The following is a 22509-nucleotide window of genomic DNA, read 5'->3' on the forward strand; positions in this document are numbered from 1 at the left end:
TGGCTGTAGTGGGATTTGAACCCGCGCCTCCTGAGAGACGGGAGCCTAAATCCAGCGCCTTAGACCACTCGGCCACACAACCGCCGTAAATGTGTTTTATGATCAATTTATCGGCATTATGAGACGGCAAACATATGCCATGGCATCACTTTGGTTGTGGCGTGGCAGGGATAGGCTTGGATCGTTTGCTTGTCCTTAAGAAAACACCGGAAAATGCAGTCCTCGTTAGTATAGTGGACAGTATCTCCGCCTGTCACGCGGAAGACCAGGGTTCGATTCCCTGACGGGGAGGTGATTTTGGTTCCCATTATTTTCATCAGTCAACATCTTCTTCAACTTTGAGCAGTGACCACAATATCCCTTTCTGAAAATTTTATCAATCAGTCAATGTTTTTTTTTATGTAGCCCTAAATCACAAGTGTCTCAAAGGGCTGCACAAGCCACAACGACATCCGTGGTACAGAGCACACATACTGGCAAGGAAAAACTCACCCCAGTGGGACGTTGGTGACAGTGACTATAAGAAACCTTGGAGAGGACCGCAATTATTTGACAGACAAAAAGAGAATATGGCTCTAACAACTGTCATCTAGTGTATTGGACTTGCAACTGTAAATAAACTTACTTGTAAATGATAATTTGATAATAATTAAACAAGATGTAACAAAAGGACAACAGTTATCATTACAGTATCATTTTAAATTTTGCAATAAAAATTGTGAATTATTATCACAAACAATATTATTACTACACACAAAAGCACCAAAGAGTGGGAACGTTGAGAACAGGTATCGATTTCGGGGCACCGGAATCTGTGCCGTATCGGTTAAAAAGTGAACGGTACCCATCCCTACCAGCAAGTGTTGTTGTACTGGAAACTAATTTACAATTAGTTACAAGTAATTTTTTATTACACACAATACTCCACTATGGAATTGTTGTTATATTAAAATGAGAAACTAATCCATCTTTGTACAACAATGGTTTGAAAAAGGCATTTGGTCACTGATGCACTTATTGAGTGATAAAAGTATTTTATTATTCGAAGACATCATTAAGTACGACTTGCAAATAGATAAATATACAAAACAATATATGTAAAGGCTTTCGTTCGAAATATTCTAATTACAGCATTTTATGTTTTTCCATTATTTACTATTTCTTCTTTACTGTATTTTCTGTGAAACAAAAATTTTTTTAGAATGCTTTGCAATTGAAGACAACACTTTTTTGATCTGTGATAGGGAAACAAAATAACCAGTTTATTTTATGAATGTATACAAAGTAAACAGGCTTTACGGTGGAAGAGGGGTTAGTGCGTCTGCCTCACAATACGAAGCTCCTGCAGTCCTGGGTTCAATCCCAGGCTCGGGATCTTTCTGTGTGGAGTTTGCATGTTCTCCCCGTGAATGCGTGGGTTCTGTCCGGGTACTCCGGCTTCCTCCCACTTCCAAAAACATGCACCTGGGGATAGGTTGATTGGCAACACTAAATTGGCCCTAGTGTGTGAATGTGAGTGTGAATGTTGTCTGTCTGTCTGTGTTGGCCCTGTGATGAGGTGGCGACTTGTCCAGGGTGTACCCCGCCTTCCGCCCGATTGTAGCTGAGATAGGCGCCAGCACCCCCCGTGATCCCAAAAGGGAATAAGCGGTAGGAAATGGATGGATGGATACAAAGTAAACCTCTGTGGGATGATGTACAATATTGGCTTTTGCCTGACACTCCGAACTTTGATTGCATACTAATGCACGTACTTGACTGAAAAAAGCATATTAAACAAATTGTTATACAAACAACGTCACACACATTATATTTGCTGATGTTGTTAGAAAGTCAAAATTAAAGTTTTGACAGTTTATTTAAAATCCTGCAGTTTCATTTGCTGCTGCTGTTCTCACCAGCACACTTGTGTTTCTTACACTGGTACTTATAAGAGAATCTTTCACCACACACACTGCAACTCAACACTTTCTCTAAACATCAATATATATGGAACATAAACATCAGAGATGGTACCAGAAAGCTAACACAAGACGAAGGTTGACATATCCAACCGTATGTCTATTTTCTTTTTTTTTTGTTGGCACTATGCAGGAATAAAATTGGATCTACAGTGCCAGGATTCAGGCGAGAGCGCCTGGCCTCTAAAATGCGCCCTGCTGCGCTGAAGGAACGCTCACTTGCGGCACTTGTTGCTGGGATGCATAGGAGTCTCTTGGCAAGGTGTTGTAGTCGTGGGAATGATTGTCCTTTTTGCCCCCAAAAGGAAAGTAGATGTTCTTCTGCTGATCTGTCGTATTGGGAGTTTGTAGAGGAATAATCCTCTACTTCATCAACAAGCAAAGATGTATCCTCCTCCCATTCTGTGAAGTCAATCTTATTTTTTTTTTGGTGATGTGCCATCAGCTCCACCTAAAGGAACGATAAAATCTATTATAGCCTAATATTTTACACCTATAAAACATAACATAAACTTAATTGCCCAGGCAGGCAGGCAATGTATCAACTCACCTTGCTCTGTTGCTGATTGGGGCTCGGTGACAGGTGGCTCGGTGGCAGGGTTTTCTTCTCCATCCTCTAGAAGAAGTTCCCGAACCTGCTTGATCACTTCTCGTCTGTCCTCGTCTGCCAGCATTTTCAGCGACTTAAATTTCGGGTGGAGAAAAGTGGCGATTTTGTGAGCAGCAGTCGGATGCATCTTCTCATCAAGCAGAGAAGACGCGCGAGAGAGGAGAGTTTTCATGTAAGGTGGGTCTCCAAACTTGGGCTCACAGTGTTTTTTCAGCTTGAAAAACCAGAGCAGAACCATCTGAACGGTTGGGTGATGTTCTACTTCAAGCTCGCTGATTGCTGACTTGAAAAGGGTGAGAAACTCGATCAAGTGTTCGAGTTGATCCTGGTGAATGCCATCGAGGCGATGTTCTTGTCTTTGCTGCGTAACAGCTCTCTGATGTCTTGGTATTGTTTCTGGATTGATTCAAACATCATGACTTTACTGTTCCATCGCACGTCACATTCTTGATTCACGGTGTACTTTAGGCCGGCGACAGCACTGGTTCTTTTCAGAAAAGCAACAAGCTCTTTGCAGTAATCAATCATGTCCAGGACATCTTCAATGCCCTCATAGTCCCCCTTTCTACTGAAGGTGTGTCTCAGCACCGTGTTCAGGATGTGTGCAGAGCACGGAATCCAGTGGTAGGAGCGGAGTGCGGCTTTTATGTTAGGGCCCTGGTCACTGACAAAAACTACCTTAGATGGCTGTATTCCATAGGACATCAGTACACTGGTTATCTGCTCATGAAGGTTTTCGCTGTTTTTTTTCAGTGTTGGGTCAAACTCCACTGTTGCCAAAATACGATTTTCCAGCTTCCACTCCCTGATATAGTGACACGTAAGGACTGTGTATGCTCTCTTTTTAAATTCATCTGTCCACATATCGGTGGTTACAGAAATACCTCCGTTGTTGCTGATGGCTTTTTGGATGTCCTCCGAAAGTGTCTGCTTAGCAGTGGAAGCCTGCAGTTTTGCCCGATCACACACAGTTTGCCAATGGGGCAGGATGGCACCAGCATCCACGGCACCGCACTTAGCGCCTATGTCAATCAGCGTCTGGGCCACTTGTTGAAACCCTTTACCCGAGACTATATCAAACGGGTGCATATCATTAGTGCACAGGTCCACACATGCATCTGTAAGCCTTGTTTTAACATCATGTGGCACTCTTGTGGGATCACGGCGGACGAAACTGCTCATTCTCAGGGTGTTTGTGGAGGTTTGGGGTTTTGCACAAATGTGATGCACCATGTTGGATGTCCCGGTTTTGTGACTGTCGTAAACATAAACAGCATCGCAGCTCTAGCAAATCACGTAGCCATTATTGCTATCATCCTGATTTACAACCTCATAAAAACGAGTCCACGCTGAACTTTTCTGGTCTTTTTTTTCCATGGTCTTTAGTATTCCCTTTTTTAGTTTGTCGCGTACCACGTTTCCTGCCGGCGTTGCCATCTTTTTCTTTTTTTCTTCTTCTTCCGTTGTGTCGTGTTGTGCTGCAGTGCATGATGAATAAATGACTGTTAACAACATTTAACTATTTATAAATGGTTGGTTTGTATAGGCTAGTAAGATAAAGTGTTGGACCTGACAAGTTTCGGCTACCTGGCTTCTGCAGCCTTCATCAGAGGTGTCACGTGATGTTAGCGTGACGTCATCTGTGACGTGTTATATGGATTGTACCATCAAGTGTTGTCAGGTACAACACTTTACCTTACCAGCCTATATAAATCAACCATTTATAAATACACGTCAGTAGGCTAAATGAACCTCTTCAACATAACATTTAACTATGTATAATGTAGCGGCTGGCTACGGGGTGTTAGCCAATGACTTTGGCTGGGGGACGGGACTTCCGGGAGAGATAGGGATGTGACGTTGTCGACAGGAAGTGAGAGTTCGCGTTAAGAGGCATGAGAGCTGTTGTGTGGTTGTATTACATGTTGTGCAATAAAAACAAGACAAACGAAGAAGTTGTATGAGCCTACATTCCTGGGATTATTACAATATACAGTATATTTCCGAATTGGTTGAACCGCCACCCGCCCGAATCTATTTAAAATGTATCTTTTCGTCATGTCACCCGCCCGACCCGCGGTTTATCCGCGGTTGTGACCGCAAAGTGAAGTGAAGTGAATTATATTTATATAGCGCTTTTTCTCAAGTGACTCAAAGCGCTTTACATAGTGAAACCCAATATCTAAGTTACATTCAAACCAGTGTGGGTGGCACTGGGAACAGATGGGTAAAGTGTCTTGTCCAAGGACACAACGGCAGTGACTAGGATGGCGGAAGCGGGAATTGAACCTGCAACCCTCAAGTTGCTGGCACGGCCACTCTACCAACCGAGCTATACCGCGCATCTCTAACACTTACTCTTTATCGCTAAACTTAACCATAATATTATAATGACATTGTCATAACCATAACTTCTATATCATGGAAATTAAAAAAAAATCTAATTCCAAAATCCCTAAAAACAACATTTATGGTATGTTTTTGTTATCATGCAAAATACGTTTTGGTGGTCATCTTGTTGTCTGGGACAAAAGGAACTTTTACCAAAACATGTTTTGCTATGTGGTGTTTTATGGAGTATCTCCATCAACAATTCCTCTTTAGTAATTGGAGACCATCTACGACACGCTGACGGAATCTCAGTCAACTTTATGTTATTTTAATAAATCAAGTGTTGACTACTTTGGTTATTGAAAATAAATGTTTACTTTCACTTATTGATGCATGTAGGTCAGAAACAGGAAGTGAAATTATAAGTTTAGTTAGATTTGATTACATTATAAAATGTATTTAGTGAGAGTGTGAGTTTTGCATAAACATGTTGATACAGGTATACATCTTCTTGGGGACTGGAACACAGATATGTCGCGAAGGTATGCAGCCATTTTTAAAACCTTCACTAAGCTGTGCCACCAACATTGCCTCACTTAGCTCATTAAGCAAACTACCAGGGTGAGTGAGTCCTTTTAAACCTTCATAGACCTCGTTGTTACTTCTGACCAGTCTAACATCACCACAAGTGAAACTACTGTATGCGGCTTAGGTGATCATTCCATGATTTACTGTACCTATAAAGAACAAATAACAGAGACTGGCGGCCACAAAACAAGCAAAGGTTGAATCCCCAAAACCTAGACTAGCAAGGCTTTCAATGACAAACTGGCAAATTAAAGGCCTACTGAAATGAGATTTTCTAATTCAAACGGGGATAGCAAGTCCATTCTATGTGTCATACTTGATCATTTCGCGATATTGCCATATTTTTGCTGAAAGGATTTAGTAGAGAACATCGACGATAAACTTGGCAACTTTTGGTCGCTGATAAAAAAGCCTTGCCTTTAGCGGAAGTAGCAGACGATGTGCTCGTGACGTCACTGGTTGTAGGGCTCCTCACATCCTCACATTGTTTATAATCATAGCCAACAGCAGCAGGAGCGATTCGGACGGAGAAAGTGACGATTTCCCCTTTAATTTGAGCGAGGATGAAAGATTTGTGGATGAGAAAAGTTAAAGTGAAGCACGAGAAAAAAAAAAAAAAAAAAAAAAGGCGATTGCAGTGGGAGCGATTCAGATGTTATTAGACACATTTACTAGGATAATTCTGGAAAATCCCTTATCTGCTTATTGTGTTACTAGTGTTTTAGTGAGATTATAAAGTCATACCTGAAAGTCGGAGGGCTGCGGTGACCGCCAGTGTCTCTGATGGAAGCCATGGAGGAGCAAAAAAAGTCGTAGCTGCCTCTTTGACAGCTGCTGCAGGATGACGCAAACTCCAATCAAGTCTCTGGTAAGAGCCGACTTAATATCACAATTTTCTCATCCAAAAACTTGCTGGTTGACATGTGGTAGAGAAACGTGTTCGCTTGATCGCTCTGCTTCATAGTAAGGCTTCACAACAAACAAAGAAACACCGGCTGTGTTTGTTTTGCTAACGGCAGCTGCAATCCACCGCTTTCCGCCAAAAGCATTCTTCTTTTGTAGTCTCCATTATTAATTATTGCAAAAGATTCAGCAACACAGAGGTCCAAAATACTGTGTAATTATGCGATGAAATGAGACAACTTTAGCCGTGAGTGGTGCTGGGCTGAATTGTCCGCTCCAACAAATAACGTCACAAGCAGACGTGAACATAAGCGTCATCATTCTGCGACGTTTTCAACAGGATACCTCGCGGGAAACTTAAAATTGCAATTTAGTAAACTAAACCGGCCGTATTGGCATGTGTTGCAAAGTTAATATTTCATTATTGATTTATAAACTATCAGACTGCGTGGTCGGTAGTAGTGGGTTTCAGTAGGCCTTTAAAGGCACAATAAAGGACTACCATTACTTATAATGTTAGCCGCCTTGTACTAGCAGTTTTTAACTATTTAGCATACATATTGGACGACATCTAAATGTTGTGCTTACTTGGACTGTGATGAAGCTGTGAGGACTCAGGTGGTTTGTCTTCATGCTCTTCAGTCTTCACAGAGACAACAGTCAGTGGAAACTTGCTGAGATCAGCCTCCTCCTGCCCTAGAAGACACTCTTCCTCCTGAGTGATCCAGAGATCCTCCTTTTCTTCTTTAATGTGGGGGGGCTGTGGATCCTCCTGCTGCTGAAGGGGACGATCTTCTTGACGAGCGTTCATCTGTTGGACGTCCGCAAGACAACACATACAAACTTCAGCTCAAACGTGTCAAATATTTCTTTGTCTATCAAATATAATATTTTCCAAGTGGACTGACACCACTTTGTGGTGATGTTCTTCTACACATGGAATAATCATCAGTTATTGATTATTATGAAATGTGTATTTGATCTTGTTTTCTGCATTTACATTAATTATTGATAAAAAGTAACAACTTATAAAAAACCTCCTGCTGGGATTTTAATACCGTCATGACTGCATGAAGTCAGTCTGCACGTATAAAAGTTTCATTGTGCTGCAGCATCAAGTGACGCCAACTCGCTCCTCCCACTACCAACCTACCAGCCAACCTTGACGTGCACCTCCAAAATAGTCCCACCTCACGTCAACGGTGACCAGGACTGCAGAGCTGTGACTAGCTGGCTTTACTTTTACGCGCAATATCCTCTCCTTGTTCTTCCTTCTACGAAAGCAACATTTTTAACCCAACAGAAAACAAACAGAAATGCAGCGAAGCACGTGTAACAAGTGCCAGCGAGTGTGGCCGTGTGATAGTATGTTGGTTGAACCTCCCCCACACCTTAAGAAATGTGCTGGCGTGAGAATATATATACCCACTATATTGCCAAAAGTATTTGGCCACCCATCCAAATGATGAGAATAAGGTGTTCTAATCACTTATAAAATCAAGCACTTAGGCATGGAGACTGTTTCTGCAAACATCTTTTGAAAGAATGGGCCGCTCTCAGTGATTTCCAGCGTGGAACTGTCAGAGAATGCCACCTGTGCAACAAATCCAGTCGTGAAATATCCTCACTCCTAAATATTCCAAAGTCAACTTTATTATAAGAAAAGTGAAGAGTTTGGGAACAACAGCAACTCAGCCATCAAGTGGTAGGCCACGTAAACGGACAGAGAGGGGTCGGCGGATGCTGAGGCGCATAGTGCAAAGACTTTCTGCACAGTCGGTTGCTACAGAGCTCCAAACTTCATGAGACCTTCCAATTAACCCACTTACAATAGGCAGAGAGCTTCACAGAATGGCTTTCCATGGCCGTGTAGCTGCATCTAAGCCATACATCACCTAGTCCAATGCAAAGCGTGGGATGCAGTGGTGTAAAGCACGTCACCACTGGACTCTAGAGCAGTGGAGACGCCTTCTCTGGACTGATGAGTCACGCTTTTCCCATCTGGCAATTTGATTGACCAGTCTGGGTTTGGAGGTTGCCAGGAGATTGCTACATTTCCGACGGCATTGTGCCGAGTGTGAAATTTGGTGGGGGAGGAATTATGGTGTGGGGTTGGTTTTTCAGGAGTTGGGCTTTGCCCCTTAGTTCCAGTGAAAGGAACTTTGAATGTTCCAGGATACCAAAACATTTTGGACAATTCCTTGGGACGGCACTTCAAATTCATATGTGAGTAAAGGCAGGAGGCCAAATACTTTTGGCAATATAGTGTATTGCCGGTATTCTTCTTCCTCCAAACACGACGAGTTGAGTTTATACCAAAATGGATAAATGGATGATACAGCAGAGGATTGGGAGAATGTCAGGTGGTCAGATGAAACCAAATTAGAAGTTTTTGGTATGAACTCAACTCGTCGTGTTTGGAGGAAAAAGAATACCGAGTTGCATCCCAAGAACACCAAACCTACTGTGAATCATGGGGGTGGAAACATCATGCTTTGGGGCTGTTTTTATGCTAAGGGGACAGGACGATTGATCCGTGTTAAGGAAAGAATTAATGGGGCCATGTATCGTGAGACTATGAGCCAAAACCTCCTTACATCAGTGAGCGCTTTGAATGGTTGACCAAATACTTATTTTCCACTATAATTTACAAATAAATTCTTAAAAATTCCTACAATGTGAATTCCTGGATTTTTTTTTCACATTCTGCCTTTCACAGTTGAAGTGTACCTATGATGAAAATTACAGACCTCTGTCATCATTTTAAGTGGGAGGTGGCTGACTAAATACTTTTTTTGCCCCACTGTATATGCATATATATATATATATATATATATGCATATACAGTGGGGCAAAAAAATAGATGAGGTGGCGACTTGTCCAGGGTGTACCCCGCCTTCCGCCCGATTGTAGCTGAGATAGGCGCCAGCGGCCCCCACGACCCCAAAAGGGAATAAGCGGTAGGAAATGGATGGATATATATATATATATATATATATATATATATATATATATATATATTAGAATAATTGGGTACCTCATGCTTTGATTACATACAAAATATTGATGCATGTTCAATTTGTGTGCAGTATATTAAAGTCGTTTTTAATATTTAACATTCATTTCATTAAATATTTATTTTTGTCAAACTGAATGAGCAATAATTGCTTACAATTGTGCAAATAGTGTATTCATAATAACAAGCATCAGTGGATTTAATTTCCATATGTCTGCCCGAATGCAGCTGAAATAGCGTCTTTGACTACACTGAAAAGCGCTATAGCAAATAAAATATATTATTATTGTTATTATTATTATACCATCTGACTTATTCCAGACTTAGATTACAAGACGTTCGTTCCTTTCTAGTAACAAATATTTAATGATGTTAAGCGTGATTGTAATATACAGAAAAAAACAGTTAAAGTATTAAATAAGTCAATATGATTCTCATAGAGAACATATAAAATACACTCCTCACAATAAAACGCTAGCATTTGCTACAAAGGCCTTGTAACGCTAGCACGAACAACATATCATGTAAATAACAGAAATAATATAAAAATATATAATTTATATTACCTCATAAGCCGCGTGTAGAAGAGAGGAGTGGAATATATTCTTCCTATTGTTACACCAGCAACTCTTAAATGGGACTTTTTTTTGTTCTGTGGCTGGGCGAAGGAAGTGTGCACCACTCACTATTGTCCCAGTGAAACACGTGTTTGGCCAACAGTTGTTCCGCGGTTGGGAACACCTCGATGACGTCACACAGGAGGAAGAACAAAACAAGATGGCGTCTCGAGGAGAATACGTTGTTTTGGTTCTTATGGTTTCTTGGTCTTAATTACAACGTACATGTGCACATGTGTGTCGTTTAACAGAGTAAACGTCGTTATTAATTGTTTGTATGCAGATACATTAGTCTGCGTGCACTTTGACGTGCTAGCCGAGCCTGCTGGTTAGCTTAGTTTGTTAGCTGCTAAAAAAGAGAGGCGGAAGTGATCGACACATCAAAGCAGAGATCCAATGTAAGTGTAAAGTGTGTTTATTGTGTGAACATGTCTACTTTACAAATGATGTGAGTGTTGGTGAATCAGCGACTAACTGCTGCCGTTGAAGAAATATTTGTGATGTTAGAAAAAAAAACAAAAAACAACGATAGCAGAGTACAAGGAGGAATTTTGTCCAACAAAAGAGGAGAAGGAGCGACAATATCAACTACTGGACGCTGTTTTCAAGAATCATCAAGTTGTGTTACACATCCATCTATCTTCTTCTGCTTATCCGAGGTTAGGTCGCGGGGGCAGCAGCCTAAGCAGGGAAGCCCAGACTTTCCTCTCCCCAGCCGCTTCGTCCATCTCTTCCCGGGGGATCCCGAGGCGTTCCCAGGCCAGCCGAGAGACAAAATCTACCCAGCCTTTCCTGGGTCTTCCCCGTGGCCTCCTACAGGTCGGATGTGCCCTAAACACCTCCCTAGGTGTTTAGGTGGCATCCTGACCAAATACCCGAACCACCTCATCTGGCTCTTCTCCATGTGGAGGAGCAGCGGCTTTACTTTGAGCTCCTCCCAGATGACAGAGCTTCTCACCCTATCTCTAAGGGAGAGCCTTATTTCGGCCGCTTGTATCCGTGATCTTGTCTTTTCTGTCATAACCCAAAGCTCATGACCATAGGTGAGGATGGGAACGTAGATCGACCGGTAAAATGAGAGCTTTGCCTTCCGGCTCAGCGCCGCACCGATCCACCTGTCAAACTCACAATCCTCTCTTCCCTCACTTGTGAACAAGACTTCTAGGTACTTGAACTCCTCCACTTGGGGCAGGGAACTCCACCCTTTTCTGGACGAGAACCTTGGACTCGGACTTGGAGGTGCTGATTCTCATCACAGTCGCTTCACACTCGGCTGCGAACCGATCCAGTGAGAGCTGAAGATCCTGGCCAGTTGAAACCATCAGGACCACATCATCTGCAAAAAGCAGAGACCTAATCCTGCAGCCACTAAACCGGATCCCTTCAACGCCTTGACTGCGCCCAGAAATTCTGTCCATAGAAGTTATGAACCTCCTTGGCGGAGTCCAACCCTCACTGGAAAAGTGTCTGACTTACTGCCGGCAATGCGGACCAAGTTCTGACACTGATCATACAGGGAGCGGACTGCCACAATCAGACAGTCCGATACCCCATACTCTCCAAGTCCACAAAGCACATGTAGACTGGTTGGGCAAACTCCTATGCACCCTCAACGACCCTGCCGAGAGTATAGAGCTGGTCCACAGTTCCACGACCAGGACGAAAACCACACTGTTCCTCCTGAATCCAAGGTTCGACTATGCGGCATAAACTCCTCTCCATTACACCTGAATAGACCTTCCCGGGAAGGCTGAGGATGCTTGTACATATTGACACAAATATATAAAAAACACTAACCTCATGACAGATGCTTTTGCAATTGTTCGATTTGATCTTTCACAACAAGGTTAAATCACCATAAATGATTCCCGGGCGTGGCACCACTGCTGCCCACTGCTCCCCTCACTTCCCAGGGGGTGATCAAGGGGATAGGTCAAATGCAGAGGACAAATTTCACCACACCTAGTGTGTGTGTGTGTGTGACAATCATTGGTACTTTAACTTAACTTAACCTAGTGGCCACAATAATTCATGAAGTCAAGCTCATGGCGCAGAAAGTTGAACGCTGCAGACACGTTTGTTACTGGATACTTTCTATCAGATTTCTGTTTTGAAGACTTTGTGCACGTATTAAGCAACTATAATTTGATATACTTAAATGTGCTGTTTTAGCTTAGCTGTTGTGTAGCTGCTAGCTCCTCGTAGCCTACAGTAGGTGTGTCCAAAGTGCAGCACAAAGCTATGTTTTTAACCGACAGCGGGGAGTGGTGAAAATGTGGTATTTGTGTGTCGGTCCACTCGGCGGCAGCTATGCCCTGTTTTGTCATTAGACCTAAGTCTTCGGCTTGGTAGGCGGGTACAACCCTACCAAGCCAGGTGGTACGAGCACGAGCATGGAGGAGCCTTTGTGGTGGTGTCGCAGCTTGGTGGTCGTGCCGTCAGGTAACACCAGGAAGGTTCCTTCTGTGAGATATTGACTGGTGCTTTTTTTCTCCCTGGACTCCGACTTCATATCTGGTGTTGTCCTTCAGACCTCGGCCAAGAAGCCATGTAAACAGTGGCAAGAATGTGGGCGATAAGAGTGTATGTGCGTGGGCATGAACTTGCACCCAGTTTTAACTGTAACTCAGGACATATGATTAGTTGCACAGCCTATTCTAATCTATATTAAACATTTCCTAATCACTTCATCCTTCATTATCTTAATTATATCCCAACTTTAACTATCTGTAAACATGAATGACTTATTCTTGTCCATTAGTAAATAAATTGTTTTCCTAAATTAGAGTCTCCTCACTTTAACCAGACCCTTTAAAGGGGAAAGCCTCAAAAAAGGACAGTATGAGGATGAATTCATCACATTTGCTATGAGGCATTTTATTATTGATATATTATGTTCTTGTTACTTGGAACGGTATAGCTCGGTTGGTAGAGTTGCCGCACCAGCAACTTGAGGGTTCCAGGTTCGATCTGAGCTTCTGCCATCCTAGTCACTGCTGTTGTGTCCTTGGGCAAGACACTTTACCCACCTGCTCCCACTGCTCCCCACATTGGCTTAAATGTAACTTAGGTATTGGTTTTCACTACGTAAAGCGCTTTGAGTCACTAGAGAAAAGCGCTATATAAATATAATTAACTTCACTTCACATGATATTTTGTTGTTCTATTTTCTAATTTGAAGGGGAACTGCACTTTTTGGAATCATTCACAGTACCTATGTAAGTAAAAGTTAAGGTCCCAGCAGTAGTCACACACTAGGTGTGGTGAAATTATCCTCTGCATTTGACCCATCCCCAAGTTCACCCGCTGGGAGGTAAAGGCAGTGGAGGCCACATTTGGGAATCATTTGGTGATTTAACCCCCAACCCTTGATGCGGAGTGCCAAGCAAGGAGGCAATTGGTCTGTTATAAAATGGTTCTATTACAAACCCCGTTTCCACATGAGTTGGGAAATTGTGTTAGATGTAAATATAAACGGAATACAATGATTTGCAAATCCTTTTCAACCCATATTCAATTGAATGCACTACAAAGACAATACATTTAATGTTCAAACTCATAAACTTAATTTTTTTTTTGCAAATAATAATTAACTTAGAATTTCATGGCTGCAACGCGTCCCAATGTAGTTGGGAAAGGGCATGTTCACCACTGTGTTACATCACCTTTTATTTTAACAACACTCAATAAACGTTTGAGAAATGAGGAAACTAATTGTTGAAGCTTTGAAAGTGGAAGTCTTTCCCATTTTTGTTTTATGTAGAGCTTCAGTCGTTCAACAGTCCGGGGTCTTCGCTGTTGTATTTTACGCTTCATAATGCGGCACACATTTTTGATGGGAGACAGGTCTGGACTGCAGGCGGGCCAGGAAAGTACCCCACTCTTTTTTTACGAAGCCACGGTGTTGTCACACGTGCTGAATGTGGCTTGGCATGGTCTTGCTGAAATAAGCAGGGGCGTCCATGAAAAAGACGGCGCTTAGATTGCAGCATATGTTGTTCCAAACCTGTATGTACCTTTCAGCATTAATGGTGCCTTCACAGATGTGTAAGTAACCCATGCCTTGGGCACTGATGCACCCCCATACCATCACAGATGCTGGCTTTTGAACTTTGCGTCGAAAACAGTCTGGATGGTTCGCTTCCCCTTTGGTCCGGATGACACGATGTTGAATATTTCCCCCCAAAAATTTAAATGTTGACTCATCAGACCACAGAAAACTTTTTCACTTTGCATCAGTCCATCTTAGATGATCTCAGGCCCAGAGAAGCCGGCGGCGTTTCTGGATGTTTTTGATAAATGGCTTTCGCTTTGCATAGTAGAGCTTTAACTTGCACTTACAGATGTAGCGACAAACTGTATTTAGTGACAGTGGTTTTCTGAAGTGTTCCTGAGCCCATGTGGTGATATCCTTTAGAGATTGATGTCGGTTTTTGATACAGTGCCGTCTGAGGGATCAAAGGTCATGGTCATTCAATGTTGGTTTCCGGCCATGCCGCTTACGTGGGGTGATTTCTCCAGATTCTCTGAACCTTTTAAAGAAAACCCTAAATTTCATGCAATTGCACTTTGAGAAACGTTGTTCTTAAACTGTTTGACTATTTGCTCACCCAGTTGTGGACAAAGGGGTGTACCTCACCCCATCCTTTCTTGTGAAAAACTGAGCACTTTTTGGGAAGCTGTTTTTATAGCCAATCATGGCACCCACCTGTTCCCAATTAGCCTGCGCGCCTGTGGGATGTTTCAAATTAGTGTTTGATGAGCATTCCTCAACTTTATCAGTATGTATTGCTACCTTTCCCAAGTTCTTTGTCACATGTTGCTGGCATCAAATTCTAAAGTTAATGATTATTTGCAAAAAAATAATGTTTATCAGTTTGAACATCAAATATGTTGTCTTTGTAGCATATTTAACTGAATATGTGTTGAAAATTATTTGCAAATCATTGTATTCTGTTTATATTTACATCTAACACAATCTCCCAACTTATATGGAAACGGGGTTTGTAGTAATTCTATATGAAATAATATGTCGCAAAATCAATTTCAAACCATATCGTCTATCCAAAGAAAAAAGTCCTGTCGTCCTGGTTTGTTTTTCTTTTCCTGTTAATAATGTAAAGAGTAGCATGTTTGTGGTTACTGAGATTTCAAGACAGTTCATACGATAATGACTGCTCGCTGACTGCTCTTGTTGCAAAAAAGCTAAGTATCGTTCTATTTGTGTGCTTTTAACTGTTTTGCAGCTTTATTTACAACTTCTCGAACATATTTAATAGTTCAATTTAACTTGCAAATCACCCAATCTCTGTCTCACCACTCCGCCCTCAGCTAGCTAGCTGCTAAGCTAACGAGGCTAGCGGAGAAAGGTAGCGCCGGTCTGAGGGAAGCTACTCCCCCGCCACCGTGACCACCACTTCCCGAAGACAGCTGGCACTCCACTCGGCGACGGAAAGTTTCTGTGATTATGGCTTCCTGCGCTTCGTGCACTTTACTCATGGATAGGTTGGCTTTGCTAGAGAGCCGTGTCCGCCAGTTAGAGCAGTGTAATTTCGTAACTTTAGATGTTGCGGACACATCTGCTAGCGTTAGCTGTAGCGAGCTAACTAGCCCAGCTTGTAGCAGCCCTAAGCGGCCTACAAGCTACGGTGTACCAGTTGAGACGCATAATAGATTTAGCCCTTTAGCTAGTCCTACACCCCAGTCTACCGGGCACCACACTTTAGTCATAGGGGACTCTATCACCCGAAACATAAAGCTTAGCAAACCAGCCACAATTAAGTGTATTCCCGGGGGCAGAGCACCTGACATTGAAGCTAATCTTAGGGAGCTAACTCGCAACAGGCCTAGTAAACACGTACGAAAGGCTAACCGCACAACTAGTTATGCAAATATAGTAATACACGTTGGCTCCAATGATATTAGGATGAGACAATCAGAGATTACAAAGAGAAACATAGCCAGGGCTTGTAATCTCGCTAGAAAGAGGTCCAGGCATCGAGTAATTGTCTCTGGCCCCCTGCCTGGGAGAGGCAATGATGAGAGATATAGCAGATTAGTCTCTCTTAACAAGTGGCTGGATAGCTTCTGTAGACAACAGGGATTTACGTTTATTGATAATTGGCCCTCTTTCTGGGGCAAACCTGGCTTGCTGAGGACAGACAGCCTTCACCCTAACCAGGAAGGCGCTATCCTCTTGTCTCGGAACATAGATTTTGCATTGAGCGACATTTGACTAACTGCACTAGAGCAAGCCCGGTCACAGGCAATTACAGAGCCTGCTAGCCTGGGTATGGAGTCAGTTAAGTTAGAACTAGCCAGCGCCAGGCTGGATGATCCCTGTACACATAGCAATTTTTCGTAGAATAATACACAACTCACAAAATGTTTTTTCTGCTATGACTATGACTACGTCAGAGTTAGACATGCATTCTACTGAGGTGGCAAATTATGATGCGTTCAGTTTATCGCAGCACCAAGTAGACAATTTGAAAATTCCCGTCATATCAATTCCTAGATATGGTCGTAATTATTTTAAGTACACTGCGCATAATAAACGCAACATTATTAATATTGCTACTACGGATAATTTTATCGACAACTCCTTAAAACAGCCCACTACCTATAATATGGGCTTTCTAAACATCAGATCTTTGTCTCCCAAAACGTTATCAGTTAATGAGGTCATTAGAGACAACAACCTTAACGTCATCGGTCTTAGCGAAACCTGGCTTAAACCAGACGACTTTTTTGCGATAAATGAGGCATCCCCTCCTAACTATACGGATGCACATAATGCCCGTCCCCTTAAAAGGGGAGGGGTGGTCGCACTAATATACAACGAAAACTTTAACTTTAGTCCTAACTTAAATAAAAAATATAAATCGTTTGAGGTGCTTTCTATGAAGTCTGCCACACCGCTGCCTCTGTGCCTGGCCGTTATCTACCACCCCCCAGGGCCCTATTCGGACTTTATTAGTGAATACTCAGAGTTTGTTGCTTATGTAGTGACGCACGCCGATAATATAATTATAATGAAGGACTTTAATATCCATATGAATACCCCATTGGACCCACCGTGCGTGGCGCTCCAGACTACAATTGATAGCTGTGGTCTTACACAAATAATAAATGAACCGACGCATCGCAGCAGTAATACGATGGACCTAGTGCTTGTCAGAGGTATCACCGTTTCCAAAGTTATGATACTCCCGTATACTAAAGTAATGTCCGATCATTACCTTATAAAATTCAAAGTTCAGACTCATGTTCGGCAAGCTAATAATAATAATAACTGCTATAGTAGCCGCAACATTAATGCTGCCACAACGACGACTCTTGCTGACCTACTGCCCTCGGTAATGGCACCGTTCCCAAAGTATGTGGGCTCTATTGATAACCTCACTAACAACTTTAACAACGCCCTGGGCGAAACCATTGATAGTATAGCACCGCTGAAGTTAAAAAAGGCTCCAAAAAGGCCTACGCCATGGTTTACTGAAGAAAGTAGAGCTCAGAAATTATTATATAGAAAGCTGGAACGCAAATGGCGCACGACTAAACTTGAGGTGCACCATCAAGCATGGAGTGATAGTTTAATAACTTATAAACGCATGCTTACCTTAGCTAAAACTAATTATTGCTCAAATCTCATCCGCATTAATAAAAACGATCCAAAATTTGTGTTTAGTACAGTAGCATCGCTAACCCAACAAGGGACTCCTTCCAGTAGCTCCACCCATTGGGCAGATGACTTTATGAAGTTCTTTAATAAGAAAATTGAACTTATTAGAAAGGAGATTAAAGACAATGCGTCTCAGCTACAACTGGGTTATAGTAACACAGATACGACTGTATATACGGCGGATACTGCAAATATCCAAAATAGTTTCTTTCGTTTTGATAAAATAACATTAGAAGAATTGTTACAACGTGTAAATGGAATAAAACAAACAACATGTTTACTTGACCCACTTCCTGGGAAACCTATCAAGGAGCATTTTGTATTATTAGGTCCATCAGTGCTAAATATTATAAACTTATCACTTTCCTTGGGCACTGTTCCCCCAGCATTCAAAAAAGCGGTTATTCATCCTCCCCTTAAAAGACCTAACCTCGATCCTGACCTCATGGTAAATTACCGACCGGTGTCTCACCTTCCCTTTATTTCGAAAATCCTCGAAAAAATTGTTGCAGAGCAGCTAAATGAACACTTAGCGTTTAACAATCTATGTGAAACCTTTCAATCCGGTTTCAGGGCAAATCACTCTACTGAGACAGCCCTCGCAAAATTGACTAATGATCTATTGCTAACGATGGATTCTGATGCGTCATCTATGTTGCTGCTCCTCGATCTTAGCGCTGCTTTCGATACCGTCAATCATAATATTTTATTAGAGCGTATCAAAACACGAATTCATATGTCAGACTTAGCCCTATCTTGGTTTAACTCTTATCTTACTGACAGGATGCAGTGCGTCTCCCATAACAGTATGACCTCGGACTATGTTAAGGTAACGTGTGGAGTTCCCCAGGGTTCGGTCCTTGGCCCTGTACTCTTCAGCATCTACATGCTGCCGCTGGGTGACGTCATACGCAAATACGGTATTAGCTTTCACTGTTATGCTGATGACACCCAACTCTACATGCCCCTAAAGCTGACCAACACAGTTGGAAGCGTGTCTTAATGAAATTAAAGAATGGATGTCCGCTAATTTTTTGCAACTTAACGCCAAAAAAACGGAAATGCTGATTATCGGTCCTGGATGAATTAATGGATAATTATTATATTTTCGGGTCTCCCCATGTCTAGCATTAAAAGATTACAGTTGGTACAAAATGTGGCTGCTAGACTTTTGACAAGAACAAGAAAGTTTGATCATATTACGCCTGTACTGGCTCACCTGCACTGGCTTCCTGTGCACTTAAGATGTGACTTTAAGGTTTTACTAATTACGTATAAAATACTACACGGTCTACCTCCAGCCTATCTTGCCGATTGTATTGTACCATATGTCCCGGCAAGAAATCTGCATTCAAAAGACTCCGGCTTATTAGTGATTCCTAGAGCCCCAAAAAAGTCTGCGGGCTATAGAGCGTTTTCTGTTCGGGCTCCAGTACTCTGGAATGCCCTCCCGGTAACAGTTCAAGATACTACTTCAGTAGAAGCATTTAAGTCTCACCTTAAAACTCATCTGTATACTCTAGCCTTTAAATAGACCTCCTTTTTAGACCAGTTGATCTGCGGCTTCTTTTCTTTTTTCTCCTATGCCCCCCCCCTCCCTTGTGGAGGGGGTCCGGTCCGATAACCATGGATGAAGTACTGGCGGTCCAGAGTCGAGACCCAGGATGGGCCGCTCGCCTGTGTATCGGTTGGGGACATCTCTACGCTGCTGATCCGCCTCCGCTTGACATGGTTTCCTGTGGACGGGACTCTCGCTGCTGTCTTGGATCCGCTTGAACTGAACTCTCGCGGCTGTGTTGGAGCCACTATGGAATGAACTTTCACAGTATCATGTTAGACCCGCTCGACATCCATTGCTTTCGGTCCCCTAGAGGTGGGGGGTTGCCCACATCTGAGGTCCTCTCCAAGGTTTCTCATAGTCAGCATTGTCACTGGCGTCCCACTGGATATGAATTCTCCCTGCCCACTGGGTGTGAGTTTTCCGTGGCCTTTTGTGGGTTCTTCCGAGGATGTTGTAGTCGTAATGATTTGTGCAGTCCTTCGAGACATTTGTGATTTAGGGCTATATAAATAAACATTGATTGATTGATAACTTGTTTTTCCTAAGTGCATGTAAAAGTACTGAATGCATTGTGTGACTGAGCAGAGATGGTGTGTTTGTCTTGCAGGCGTCTGTGAAGAACATCTTCACCCTGAGCAACAGAAGTGGAGCTTCAGGATGTGGACGGAGGAGCCACAGCCCTCCCACATTAAGAAGGAAGAGGAGTACCCACTGATCCCCCATTTTAAAAAGGAAGCGGAAGGACCACTGACACCCCATTTTAAAGAGGAAACGATGGATCCACTGACCTCTCACATCAAGGACAAAGAAGAGGACCCACTTACCCCTCACATTAAAGAGGAAGAGGAGGAAAACCGCATCAGTCAGCAGGGAGAGCATCTAGAAGGACTGGAGGAGGTTGATGTCACCAAGATGCCGGTGACTGGTGTCCCTGTGAAGAGTGAAGATGATGAGGTCAAAGGTGAAAGTGAGGAGAAGAGAGAGGCGGAGCCTCCAAGCAGCAGCTCAACACAACACATGACAACAGAAGCTGATGGAGACCACTGTGGAGGATCACAAGCAGACAAGCTCTTAGCTCCACTATCAGATAGTGAGGACACAACGTCACACTCTCCTGACACTGATGATGAAGACTCTAAAGATGATAAGACATGTCACACTGACAACACTCACTTCAAGTGTTCTCACTGTGACAAAACGTTTAAATATCCTAGTGATTTGAAAAGACACATGAGAACACACACTGGAGAAAAACCCTTTTCATGCTCAATCTGTGGTAAAGGTTTTATACAAAGTGGTTATTTGAAAAGACACATGACAACACACACTGGAGAAAAACCATTTTCATGTTCAATCTGCGGTAAAAATTTTACTCTTAAGCATGATTTGAAAATACACATGAGAATGCACACTGGAGAAAAGCCTTTTCCCTGCGCAGAATGTGGTAAAAGTTATGTAAAAAATCAAAGCTTAAAAGCACACATGAGAACACACACTGGAGAAAAACCTTTTTCATGTTCAATCTGCGGTAAAGATTTTACTCGAAGGGAGCATTTGGAAATACACATGAGAATACACACTGGAGAAAACCCTTTTACATGCACAGAATGTGGTAAAAGTTTTGTAAGAAATCTAACTTTAAAAGAACACATGAGAACACACACTGGAGAAAAACCATTTTTATGTTCAATCTGCGGTAAAGATTTTACTCATAGTCAACATTTGAAAAGACACATGAGAACACACACTGGAGAAAAACCTTTTTCGTGTTCAATCTGCGGTAAAGATTTTACTCAAAAGCACCATTTCAAAGCACACATGAGAATACACACCGGAGAACAACCTTTTTCATGTTCAATCTGTGGTAAAGATTTTACTCGGAGGGACCATTTCAAAAAACACATGAGAATACACACTGGAGAACAACCTTTTTCATGTTCAATCTGTGGTAAAGATTTTACTCGGAGGGACCATTTCAAAAAACATATGAGTACACACACTGGAGAAAAACCTTTTTCCTGCTCAGAATGTGGTAAAGCTTTTTTACAAAGAAGCAGTTTGAAAAGACACATGATTACACACACTGGAGAGAATGTGTTGAGTTGCAGTGTGTGTGGTGAAAGGTTCTCTTCTAAGTACCAGTGTAAGAAACACAAGTGTGCTGGTGAGAACAGCAGCAGCAAATGAAACTGCAGGATTTGAAATAAACTGTCAAAACTTAACTTTGACCTTCTAACAACATCAGCACATAGAGTCCAACATTTATAGATTAGATATAGATTTTTTCAGTCAGGTACATGTTTTGATATACATTGTGTAGTTTTATTTGAAAATGAACACAATACTTTGACCGTAAAGGTGAGAATAAACTGGACAAAACATGTTACAAATATTTTTTATGTGTATAGAGATATTCAGAAATCATTTTTAATTATTAATGTTGTTATAAATGAACTTTATATGATGTATATATTTGTTTTACATGTGTTCATACCTTTGCTTTTGAGTACACATAAATCCCTCTTATTTCATATTTACTGGTTCACATCTGAAACATCTTCTGGACCACTTCTGGACGCAAATTATTTACTCTGTACATAATTTGAGCAGCTGTGTTTTATACAAAATCATTTACTTTTAAAATGTGTGACTTTATGAATCATTTGTTGGGTCTCAATAATCCATTTATTTAATTACCTTTATTACTCTTTTGTAATGTGAATGTTGTTTTATATGTATGTCCCCTTTATGCAATTTGTAGATTAGAGAAAATGGCAACATTATATGTGGAAGGTTGTGAAGGATAATTTTGTCTTTAATAATCTACATTTTTTATTCCAAAAACTACACATGACAATTGTTTTTTAAAGTTGTTCATGATTTTTTTCCGTCTTTTAGAATCCCTCAAACATTATTAATTTCAGAAAACATGGGAACGTTTTGAATATTAGGGAAAAGTCAATAATGTACTTCCATCCATTTTTTTCTACCACCTGTCCCTTTCATTTTAATATGTATAGCCTTTAATCACAAACTGGTCTGCCAAAGGGTGTTGCGTTTTGGAGAAACTCCTGTCAGAGTGCTGTTAAACACAATAAAGAGCAACCCAATAATGTGCAGGACGTTGAGTACAACGCTTCTTTTACTGCAAAAACATACTCACAAAAACAATCCAAACTGGAGCTAACAAAAATCGATGTGGTGCGAAAGAGAGAAGAAAAAATGTGCATTGTGGAAA

General features: G+C 41.9%; 2 protein-coding genes and 2 non-coding genes across 5 annotated transcripts; 2 read left to right on the forward strand and 2 right to left on the reverse strand.

Annotated features, from left to right (window-relative positions):
- On the reverse strand, window positions 1-82 carry trnal-uag (transfer RNA leucine (anticodon UAG)). Its single transcript has one exon. It is a non-coding gene; the product is annotated as a tRNA-Leu (tRNA).
- Window positions 83-219: 137 nt separating this feature from the next.
- On the forward strand, window positions 220-291 carry trnad-guc (transfer RNA aspartic acid (anticodon GUC)). Its single transcript has one exon. It is a non-coding gene; the product is annotated as a tRNA-Asp (tRNA).
- A 1548-nt stretch (window positions 292-1839) lies between these two features.
- LOC133545497 (uncharacterized) lies at window positions 1840-10099 on the reverse strand. Its single transcript, XM_061891155.1, has 5 exons — window positions 9976-10099; window positions 6982-7204; window positions 6235-6324; window positions 2512-2967; window positions 1840-2412 (listed from the first exon to the last, which is right to left on the reverse strand). The coding sequence occupies exons 2-5, from the start codon at window positions 7202-7204 to the stop codon at window positions 2378-2380; spliced, it is 804 nt and encodes a 267-aa protein (XP_061747139.1). The 5' UTR covers window positions 9976-10099; the 3' UTR covers window positions 1840-2377.
- A 70-nt stretch (window positions 10100-10169) lies between these two features.
- LOC133545427 (gastrula zinc finger protein XlCGF57.1-like) lies at window positions 10170-22390 on the forward strand. Of its 2 annotated transcripts, XM_061891019.1 has the most exons (3): window positions 10170-10424; window positions 10691-11717; window positions 19879-22390. In XM_061891019.1, exon 3 carries the CDS (start codon window positions 19929-19931, stop codon window positions 21456-21458), a length of 1530 nt encoding a protein of 509 aa, XP_061747003.1. In that variant the 5' UTR covers window positions 10170-10424; window positions 10691-11717; window positions 19879-19928; the 3' UTR covers window positions 21459-22390. The 2 variants fall into 2 exon arrangements, with proteins under 2 accessions (XP_061747003.1, XP_061747002.1); XM_061891018.1 differs by lacking the exon at window positions 10691-11717.
- The last annotated feature ends 119 nt before the right edge of the window (window positions 22391-22509 follow it).

This window comes from Nerophis ophidion, linkage group LG28, assembly GCF_033978795.1.
Source record: "Nerophis ophidion isolate RoL-2023_Sa linkage group LG28, RoL_Noph_v1.0, whole genome shotgun sequence".
Classification (NCBI taxonomy): Eukaryota; Metazoa; Chordata; class Actinopteri; order Syngnathiformes; family Syngnathidae; genus Nerophis; species Nerophis ophidion.

Bases quoted from the DNA above. Each gene is read 5' to 3' on its own strand.
- LOC133545497 (XM_061891155.1), bottom strand. From the start codon at position 7,204: ATGAACGCTCGTCAAGAAGATCGTCCCCTTCAGCAGCAGGAGGATCCA. The intron at 6,325-6,981 runs GTAAGCACAACA...GTCATCCTGCAG, and splicing joins ACAGCTTCATCACAGTCCAA to CAGCTGTCAAAGAGGCAGCT. The intron at 2,968-6,234 runs GTATGACTTTAT...GAATCAATCCAG, and splicing joins CGCAGCCCTCCGACTTTCAG to AAACAATACCAAGACATCAG.
- LOC133545427 (XM_061891019.1), top strand. From the start codon at position 19,929: ATGTGGACGGAGGAGCCACAGCCCTCCCACATTAAGAAGGAAGAGGAG.